The 10,680-nt window shown below is 34.3% G+C and overlaps 2 protein-coding genes across 2 annotated transcripts; both read left to right on the top strand.

Moving 5' to 3' along the window:
* The first annotated feature begins 1,336 nt into the window (after positions 1 to 1,336).
* LOC121249714 (zinc-finger homeodomain protein 2-like) lies at positions 1,337 to 2,564 on the top strand. Its single transcript, XM_041148479.1, has one exon. It carries the CDS (start codon positions 1,536 to 1,538, stop codon positions 2,289 to 2,291), a length of 756 nt encoding a protein of 251 aa, XP_041004413.1. The 5' UTR covers positions 1,337 to 1,535; the 3' UTR covers positions 2,292 to 2,564.
* A 4,201-nt stretch (positions 2,565 to 6,765) lies between these two features.
* On the top strand, positions 6,766 to 7,878 carry LOC121249715 (NAD(P)H-quinone oxidoreductase subunit T, chloroplastic). Its single transcript, XM_041148480.1, has 2 exons — positions 6,766 to 7,213; positions 7,349 to 7,878. The coding sequence occupies exons 1-2, from the start codon at positions 6,864 to 6,866 to the stop codon at positions 7,773 to 7,775; spliced, it is 777 nt and encodes a 258-aa protein (XP_041004414.1). The 5' UTR covers positions 6,766 to 6,863; the 3' UTR covers positions 7,776 to 7,878.
* Positions 7,879 to 10,680: the final 2,802 nt, after the last annotated feature.

A 10,680-nucleotide genomic window follows, 5' to 3' on the forward strand; every position in this document is an offset into this window, starting at 1 on the left:
ATAGACATATTTATGAATTTTTTTTTTATAGATAATCTAATTTAATAAAAAAAAATCTAGTGTAAATTAATTTATAAATTTAGTTTTATAAAGATATGCTTAGAAGTAGTTTGGTACTTAGGAAAGGGTGGAGAGGTATGGGTGGGAGTAACACGTATGGTATGGATAAGAGAGAGAGAGAGAGACTTTTTGCATAAGCAAATATTCGGAAAGCAATTTGGGGGAGGATTATTACGTGTGGCAGAGAGGTGTCAGTAAGTAGAAGCTACAACACCCTAATGGACGGTGGTGGTGGGCTTTCTGTTATCTTGGAAGCCACGCTCTTATTACCTCTCTCTTTCTCTCTCTCTCTCTGTGACATTTTTTTTTTTTTTTTTCTGGGTATGGACCCCACTAAGCATGGCGGGAAAAGGCGTGACGTGCGGGAAAAAACGCCTCATCAGATTTTATTATATTATGCCCATAACAGTGAAAGATCTCGTCAGCGCTTCTCTCGGAATCTTGGCCGTTGGATCCTCTGATCGTTTTATCAGAACCCACGTGGTGGGTCCCCTTCCCTGATAATGAGACGTCGACCTCTCACGAGCGCCCTGTGGAGTACACCTTTGATCATCCAACCAAATTCCGACACGTGTCTTTACTCACAGTACAGTTACACAGTGCATAAATTTGTGCGTGTGGAATTCTTACCCCCCGCTGTTTTTACGTAATCGCGTTTTGGTTTTGCGTCAGAGCTCGACGGAGACCGACACGAGCCGGTTGAAATCCTTAACCACCTCTCACAAACATCAAATTATTATTGTTTACATTAACTTGGAAAGTGCGTTGAATGCATGCATTTTTGGATCACGGCTTCAAGACCGGTAATACTTGATGATTTCGGGTCATTTAAGAGACGAGTCAGCATGATTTGATACCATGTTGTTCGCACGATGTCCCTTTTGCATTGAAACAGCACTCGATTGGCTTAATTGAATGATTGAGATGGGTTGATTTAAGTTTTGCGGTTTGAGATTTCTTCAACATTCGAAACTGATTGAAGTTGTTGATGGTATTTTTGCAAGTAAACTCTGCTTTACTAATAATTATAGATTTATTATACAAATAAATGAAGAAAAATTATTCACATAAATTATTATCTCATACTCTACAAAATAAAAAATTATAAATATGAACTGTAAAAATAAATAATGATTAATGTATCGAATTTTTAAATAAATCAAATATTATTAGTCAAGAAAACTACCACTAGATAAAAACCGGCTAAACCGACACGTGTAACTTAATGAACTTAGGTTTCTCTCTCGCAATCTAAACTGTTCACTCCACTCCTGTCGTGATGCCTGGTCTTAAATTCATTTCACACCTCACTTATAATGAGTATGACGAACGCAACATTGGAATTTCTCCATTCTTAAAACCAAACCAAAAGCTTCCCTAAATTTTTGTCCCAACTCTCCGAATTAGCATCACACCCACCTCTCCTCTCCTAATCCCTTTCCTTAAACCGACTAACCCCTTTTTCTTGAATCAGCATGGACTTAAGCGTTGTGCCCTACAAACACATTACGAAATCCCAGAACGAGAACGATAATGAGAACGTCAACGTTGTCGACGACAAGAGTACCCGCAGATTCGATAATGAAGTCGTCAAACCGCCGGTGGACCGTGAACCGGTGGTGATGAACCCTGATGCAGCCGTTAAGAGTACGGTTACTCAATACAAGGAGTGCATGCGGAACCACGCCGCCTCCATGGGCGGCCACGCCAACGACGGATGCGGCGAGTTCATGCCACGCGGCGGCGGAGACCCACGCCAGTCGCTTACCTGTGCTGCCTGCGGTTGCCACCGAAACTTCCACCGGAGGGAAGTGCTCGGAAACTATCACAGATTGCACTCTGCTCCCCATCCGATGTTGTTGTACAATGCCAGCCCCACCATGTCGCGTCCTCATCATCGTCATCACGAAAGCAGTGATCGACGTTCGGAGACACCGGAGGGAGTGGGGCCCACTGGTGCGCTGATCAGGAGTGGCAGTGCCAAGAGGTTCAGGACCAAGTTCACGCAGGAGCAAAAGGATAGGATGCTGGAGTTCGCGGAGAGGATCGGGTGGAGGATTCAGAGGCACGACGACGTTGCGCTCAACCAGTTCTGCTCGGAGGTCGGCGTCAAGCGCAACGTGCTTAAAGTGTGGATGCACAACAACAAGAATGCTCATCGCCGTAGAGAATCCTCGCACCAATCAACCCCGTCACCTGATCCTCCTCCGCCACAACCTGTTGGGGTCTAATTGCACCGTCTTTTTTTTTCTGGTTTAAACTTTTTTTTATTTACCAAATTTTAATTTTTGAACCCGATTTAGGCTGAAAGGAGAGGCAAAAATGAGCTAATGAGAGGAGCCACTAGCTAGTTAAAAATGTCACGTTGGGTTCTACTTTTTTAGCAGTGTGATTATAAGACTAATGGGAATGAGTTCTCTCGAAGAGAAACATTCAGAGGTAACAGGAAAATATGTTGATTATGCATTGTTTTTACCTTTTCAACAAGTCAACTATGGTTTAAATGATTCCAAAAATTTAGAATTTAGATACAGTACTACGAGATATTGTGAAAATCTGATGTATGGGGCATAGTGATCTTTTTCACATTGTGAAACTATCATAATTTTAGCTTTGCATGGTCTGCAGCAGACAGGAAGAAGTAATAATCAAACGGGAGCATTACAGAGGCACCGAAGACGAAGGCAAATTATCACGCATTAGATAGAATAGCTGTGAAAGATGCACGTAAGAATTATGATGGGAGCTTTGAATTAAGAGATCAGATGGACAACGATACATGATGATGCCAATCCCAGAGTCGTTAAACTTCATAGACTTTCCATGTTGAGAGATTTTCTTTCCTTTGCACCTTCGGTGGTAAGAAATCTAACCCGCGTTTTTAACCAGAATGTTGGTTGGAAGGAAACAATCAAAATGCATGCCAGAAGAAGAATGCCGGCCCGGAAGAACGGAACACATGAACATAGTTTGAAAATTGCGGGATTTTCTTCACTAAAAAGCGTTTTTGTCAAAGACGTAATGAATATTTACGTATATTTGGTCATCTAAAAGAAACATGGAGTGCTGCCGATCGAGTGCGCGCTAGGCATATAATTGACTTTGTTGTTGCGCAGCTTGGTTAACTTCGCATACGGATACCCTTCTCGAGCTTTAAGCTAGCTAGGGACTATACATTAATTATTCAAGAATGTAAGCGACAGTTTTATACGTTTACCCTAATTATTCAAGGCCGTAATTTGTTCATAGTAATCGAATGCCATTCGCGTTTAAGAGGAGCCCTAGCTAGACTCAGACCTCCATATATACATACATTCATACCTACTAAACAAACTGAAGTTTACATAATTTTGTTTCATGCCTTCTATTTGCATGTCTTTGTGAACTGCTGTGCTTAGTGTAAAGTATTTTACAAAATGACTGACTAGTTTATATAATTCTTGTTATTATGAAGTAAAGGCAACCACGTCAAATATATATTAACGTTCATAATTCTTAATTTTTTATATAATTATTTTGTAGGTTTAATGTTTCTCTATTTTTCTACTTAATTTGTATGACATTTTCATGTCTTCACTTCTTTTTTTTTCTCGGTTAAAACAATTTGGGTTTCACTGGAAAGAAAGTTAGGAACAAAGCTCGGAAATGCTAATTGCTACCTAACGTGATCGATCGCCGCAAAAAGAAGATTTTAATTAATGGGCCTCAGCTTGAAATGCTGTTAGGCTTTAGAGCACTAGCAATGGACTAGTTATTGCCAAGTCCAAGTCTAAATGGCATCTGATTTTGAGGTAAAATCTCTGGCATTAGAATAGGTAAAGACATATTTTTTTAATTTTAGCTAGAGTAAAATCCTCTCGCTAGTCATACTCGGCGAGTTCCTGTAGAAGAAGCAAACATATATTTTATTGTTTCCGCTCTTCCTTTCTCTCGTGTTTTTCATTTCCCTCGTATTTGCCCTCGTCTCTCGTCTTTCCTTTTTCTCTCGCCATTTTTTTCTGAAGCTCCTATCACGTCTTCTCTCTCTCGCTCGTCTCTCCATTTGTCATTTTTGTTTTCTGAAACTCCTCTCCCTCTTCTCTCCTTTGCTTGTCTCTCCATCTTCTCTCTGTTTGCCATTTTTCAACCTCTGAAACTCATCTCCCTCGCTCGTTTCTCCCTCTTCTCTCCGTTTGCCATTTTCTTTTTCTGAAACTCCTATCCCTCTTCTCTCTTCCTCAATCGATTTTCTCTCCGGTCCTGGGTCGATCTTCGACGGTTGTGCAATTTCCCCTCTCTCTCTCTGTCGGCTTGGCTCAAGAATGCAACAGTCTCTCTCGGTTTTGGTTGGTAAAACTACCGCAATTTTATTTGGATAAGGTTTGTATTGAGTATTTTGAGTATGAATTTGTGAAATGGGTATGAATTTATTTGGGTAAGATTGTTATTATTGTGGCTGATTTTTGTGAAGTTGGTGTTGCTGATTTTTCTTCAGTTGTTTATTATCGCGTCCAGCCAAACCTCCTCTCAGATTCTTAGAGCTGAGCCCCCATATTTTTTTTTTTGTATTTTCGTTAACTACAATCCGTTGTTTCTGCTTTCATTTTTTTGGGTTTGTTTGCTTTACGTGCATGGCCATTTTCTTGTGTCTCATTCTGTTGTTTTACTAGTCATTTTGGTTATTGATTGGTTTTGTATTCGCTATTGATTACTTGGTTCTGTATTTCCTTAGCTGTTGTTGTTTTTGTGCATATTCAGGATTTTGATTTGAGCTTATATTCAACATAAAAATATAATGTTGAAATTTTCTTGTTTACTAGTTTATATGCTTTCATGTAGATGCTCTTTTTTTTAACCTGTGCATCACCACACCTTTATTTTTTTTACGTATACACATGAATCAAAATACATTTTTTGTGAATCATGTAAAGGATGGACTCAGATTAAATTGACTGGGTTGAAGTGGCTCTTTGTTTCATCTCAATTCTCAATTCAATTTCATCTCTACAGAAGTTGATTATTATTGTGGACCTGTTCAACAACATCAATTTGACTTTTCGAATTTGAATTCTTCTCATTGTAGTTGTTTTAAAACTTCCCACCGATCCCAGTATCTTCATATCATTCATCAACAATTAATGTCCATTTCAATAAAAAGGCCAAGCATATTAATTTAGGATTTTGATTTGAAAATGTCCTAGATTTTTCTTAATTTAAGCTCTCTTTTCATGTAAGCATGCTTTAGGATGTATTTATATGTTATGTAGTAGTATATGTATGTGGGTAATGGCTTGGACGCTACATATAACGTTTATGTATGTATGTAGTAGTATTTTTTATAGATGAAAAATAATACGTTGAGGAAAAAAATTAGTTGAGAAATAATAATTTAAGTATCAAATTAAATTATTAATTAACATTTGGTTAATGTAATTATAAAATATGAAAAAAAATAATATTATATTAATATTTTGACTAATCTAATGGCTAGTTTAATATAGATTCATCTAGTTAAATATTAAGATTATAGCTAAAATTTAAAATTCTACCTAAAATTTAAATTTGGCAATTGTTAGACCATTGCCAATTATCTTAGGCCTCCTGTCGTCTGTTATTGTCTTCTTAACAGCTTTTGAAGACTCACACAGTCACACTAGCGCTGCTAGAAGACGTTGCGAAAATGGGCCGTACGGGACCTCTTTTCTGGCAAGAGTATCAATTCCCAAGACAAAAACAAATATATATTTCCTTTTTTAAAAAAAGAAAAATAGGCTGAAAAGGCTCTGTGCAAATGAATCTTTCTTCCTTGTCGACGAGATTGTTAAGAACATCCTTTGGTACTGATGCACGTGTGATATTTTTTGGTCGACAACATGACATTGCCCGCACTTGTTTCACAAGTAGAAATGGGAAATGAAATTAGATGATAACTTTATAAATAATAAAATAATTTATAAATGATAATAAAATAGTTTCAGTTAAGATTTTATTATTTATTATTCCTATATATTATATAAATTATTTTTATTTTTATTTTTTTAAATATTTTTTTATTTTATTATTCTTAAACTAATTGAATTTTTCTACTTATTATTCATGCACCACTAATTGAGTATTTGTTGGGTTTTAAAAAATAAGAGAAGAAAAGTTGAATAAAAAATATTATAAAATTAAAATATTATTAGAATATAATTTTTATTTTGATATTTAAAAAAGTTGAATTATTTTTTGCTTGAGAAAGTTTTAATGATCATTTAAAAAAATTATAATAATTAATTTGAAAGAGTTTGTGTTTGAATGATATTTGATAAGGAAATAAGATGAAATGAAAATTATTTTCAAACATCCATTTTAAGTGTCAAAGCTCACTTGAGAATTTACTACCCTTTCCAACAAAGAGAATACCATAAATTCTAGCCCCATTTACATCCTTATTAAAACATGGACAATGATACAACACTAACTATATTATAACTTAACTACTACTATACATTTAAATATTAATATTTTTTACTTTAATTCAAAATTTTTGTGCTTGCAACAGTCCAAAGTTGATAAAATAATAATTTTTTATACTTGTAAACAAATTGTAGTATATATAATTGTTTTTGTATTATTTTCATTAAAAACATTTATTAAAACATAGATTTTATAGAAATAAATTTATAAATTGGTGGTAAATAGATTATTAAATGGATACCAGTACGCCTCTTTTGGTCTTGGCATCTTGCTATCAAATCCCAACCATAGAAATTAGCGGTCATGAGAGCTCCTCTTCTACACCTCTAAAAAGACCGAAACCAAACCATTTTGCTTTCCCTCCCATGGCCTCCATAACACCGCCTCAGGCTTCATGCTGTCTCGTTATACGCAGAACCCAAAACAGCTTCCATCTACTAAAATACGCTCCAAAAATAGAAAGAGCGAGAACAAAGAGTACGAGAAACCGAAGTGAATTACGCGTGTTTGCCTCACAAGGCCCACGCAAACGGCAACGACCGCCGCCTGGAGAGATTAATCCAAGACTGCATTCGGGTACCGGAGATGAAGGTTGGATTGGAGGAAGCACCAGTTCCGGCCAGCAAACAAAAGAAAGACTCGACGAACAAGACAAGGATCTCTTGGGTGATAAGTTTGCTGATTTGCTAAACGAATCCTCCGATTCTCATTACCAGTGAGTTCTTTCTTTTTCTAATTGCTTTCTACGACTTGTTTGATTCGAGTAGCTTCATAGTTAATCGATCTTCTCTAGTACTATTTTTTGAAGTTGCTTCTATGCCTAATTCACACACCCATGGATCGTGATCAGGTTTTTAGGAGTATCAGTAGATGCAGACATGGAGGAAATCAAAGCCGCTTACAGGAGATTATCAAAGGAATACCATCCAGACACAACTTCTCTCCCTCTAAAAGCTGCTTCAGACAAATTCATGAAGCTGAGAGAAGTTTACGATGTGTTGAGCAAGGAAGAAAGCCGCAGGTTTTACGACTGGACACTCGCACAGGAGGCAGCAAGCCGGCAGGCAGAGAAAATGAGGATGAAACTGGAGGATCCATACGAGCAAGAATTAAGGAACTACAAACCAGTGCCGGACCCTGTCGATCGTTTTGGAGGAACAAACATGGAGCTAAGTGATCAAACAATGACAGCCCTCAGCTTTGATGTTTTTGTCATTATTTTTGCCATTTGTTGTTTCGTCTACGTGCTTGTCTACAAAGCACCAGACTACTACTAATATATTACTAGTGAAAATTGAAAAACACTTTCTAGCTTATCATTAAAATGGTATATGTACTTGGAACTTACTTTTAAGAAATTTTAAGCCTAGTTTGTATACCTATTTCAACCGTCCTTCGTCTCGTCTCGTCCCATCTTATTTATTTTTTAAATATTATTTAAATATAAATATTTCCTTTTAATTTAAAATTTTTAAATTTATCATTTAATCATTACTTAATCATTATATCTTTATCAAATTTATAAACAAAATACAAAAATTATATTTTAACAATATTTTAACTTTATAATATTTTTATTCAATTTTTTATCTCTCATTTCTCAAAATTCAATAAAATATCATAACTCAAATTATTTCATTATTATTAACAATTTTTTCATCTAAACTTTTTATCTCTCCCTTCTTAATTGATCATTTTTACCAGATAAATTTTATAAATATTATATATATAAATGGTTTTATCCTCAAATTATATTTTCTATCGGATCCTCTCTTAGCCATTTTAAGGCCCCCGATTACAATTCTTCGACTCGAGTCCAAAACAAAAAGTTATATTTGAGGAAAATAATATCAGGAAAGTTAATAGATATAAAATTATGAGAATTTGCATAAATAAGTTTTACGTATAATATATATTGAGTGATTTGAATTCAGAAATAAGTTGAGATGGTTTGTGAATAATAAAATAAAAATTAAATTATTTATTATATTTTGTACGATAATTTGAGAAAGTTATTTTGGAATTTGAATTGTTTATTATATTTTGTGTAAAAATTTAAAAAAATTGTAATGATGAGATGAAATGAGATGAAATGAGTTGAGGTGGGTTTTGAATGCAAACAAGACCTAAGAATGATTACTAGTAGGGTGGTACCTGTAAGACACGTATGCCCTTTGCACGTAGCGCCCGGTCAGTGGAAAAAAAATACATTAAAAGTAAAATATTTTCACATAAGTAGATTATAGTAATAATTTATCTAAAAAAATGTAAAAATTAAGATTTTTTTTAAATAATAAAACATCATCATCTCATAACAACATGTATCAAAAAGTGTCAAAAACGTTCTTCAAACGCAAATTGTGAACAACATATATTAGGTAAAAAAAATTTAAATTAACAAAACGGTTTTGTTATAATTTGAGGGAAATAAATACCTGAAACTTATGTTGTTGATTAAGTCACTGGATGAATGGACAAGACGTTAAATCTTTTATGCCGTTGTTCCTACATGAAATTATATATAGCATGCGTCGCGATGTTTTTTACAAATACGATAAATGTTCTTACATGAAATAAATTTAGAATTATAGAAAATCATGGAGAAAAATATTGTTATCTCAAGTATTTATTTTAAATCTAGCAGATGACTTTTAAATTAAGCCAAGTGTTTGAAAATCTTTCAAATATTTTAAAAGTCCAAATTAAATGGGATATTTGTAGTGTTAATGAACCAAGGATATTTTTCAAGTAGGACTCTTTAAATTTTAGAACGCGAAAATAATATAGTTTTAAAATTTTATTTTGTTTAAATGATTTTATTTTATTTAAATTTTTATCTTATTTTACTATTGTTAAACTAATTGAGTTGTTTTATTCATCATCTATACATCACATATATTTGTTACTAGAAAAATGAAATAAAACTAAAATAAATGTGGTCTGTGGTATAGGGTATGATAAATAAAATTTTTATGAAAATTAATATTATAAAGCTGTTAACTTTTGATGATGTATCCTTCAAAACTTTGATCATTACTTTATGAGTCGTGTAGCACAAGACATCTAATTGATAACGCCAAATGAACTTTTTTTTCCTAATTTTTTTATACTCTTTAAACATTTAAAAAAGATATTAAAATATCATTAAAAAATACTTACTTAATCATTATTTAAAAAACAACAACAAACAAAAAAAAATTAATCAAAAGAAATGCTCAGATCCAAAATGGATACCCCAAACGTTTCTCTTACTTCATAACTCGAAGAGAGGACACATGGACTGTTGCAAACCATTTTTTTTTTACTTCTTTTCTACTTTCCTTATGTCTATCCTTCCCCTTCCGCATCAAAATTCTCTCTTCCCTTTGTGAGTCACCCGTCGTCTATGTCTTCAAGCTCAAGTTTTTTTCATTCTCTCTCTATCTCCTTCCCCTTCTTCCCCACCACGAAAACTCATCGCATCCTCCATCGTCGCCAACAACTTTGCAACAACCTAGAGTAAGCATTTTCCTTTATCTGTTTTCCCACTTTTCTCTCCACAAAAATTCATCCATTCTCTTCTCCTTCTCTCTTTCTCTCTATCTTTTTAGATCTATGCTATGTGAAGAAATCTTCGAAAAAATTGTGCATCTTGGGTTAGATGTTTGGGAGGAGGCGTTTCAGACCAAACACAAAAAATGAGAAGTTTGGAAAGTTACATTTTTCAACCATTTATCAAAGAATTTACATTTTTCTATTAGCTATTAGGCTTTAATGGTTTTTTGGTCCATCTGAAAATCAAACGAATGACACATTCTTCTGCTCCATTTGAAAATCACATAAAATAGTGTATATTCTCAATAGAAATGATGCAAGTTGCCTATAGTTATAGCCCGCATACATGGTTTCTGTTGTTGATCTTTCAGATCTCCCCACCCTCTTATTTGTTCTACAACTTTTTAGTAAGATATAATTTTGGGTTAATTGGCTATCTGATTTAAGTGTCGTTTCATTTTTTTGAGAGTTGATTTTCTTGTATACGACTTGTGTACATTGGCGTTGCATTGCGAATAAATTTTTTGGGCAGGAGAGAAAGACAGAACTTTCAGACTAATCTGTGAAAGAGGCGACACCACATGAGGGACAAAATTGGAAAGTAAAGAGATAAGTCAGTGAAATAAAGGGAAAAAAAAAAGAAGTGAA

This window comes from Juglans microcarpa x Juglans regia, chromosome 2D (genome assembly GCF_004785595.1).
Source record: "Juglans microcarpa x Juglans regia isolate MS1-56 chromosome 2D, Jm3101_v1.0, whole genome shotgun sequence".
Taxonomy (NCBI): Eukaryota; Viridiplantae; Streptophyta; class Magnoliopsida; order Fagales; family Juglandaceae; genus Juglans; species Juglans microcarpa x Juglans regia.

What these genes read in the sequence shown, in the direction of transcription:
- LOC121249714 (XM_041148479.1), top strand. Translation starts at nt 1,536, where the DNA reads ATGGACTTAAGCGTTGTGCCCTACAAACACATTACGAAATCCCAGAAC.
- LOC121249715 (XM_041148480.1), top strand. Translation starts at nt 6,864, where the DNA reads ATGGCCTCCATAACACCGCCTCAGGCTTCATGCTGTCTCGTTATACGC. An exon ending in TCCTCCGATTCTCATTACCA is followed by an intron (nt 7,214 to 7,348) that starts GTGAGTTCTTTC and finishes GATCGTGATCAG; the next exon opens with GTTTTTAGGAGTATCAGTAG.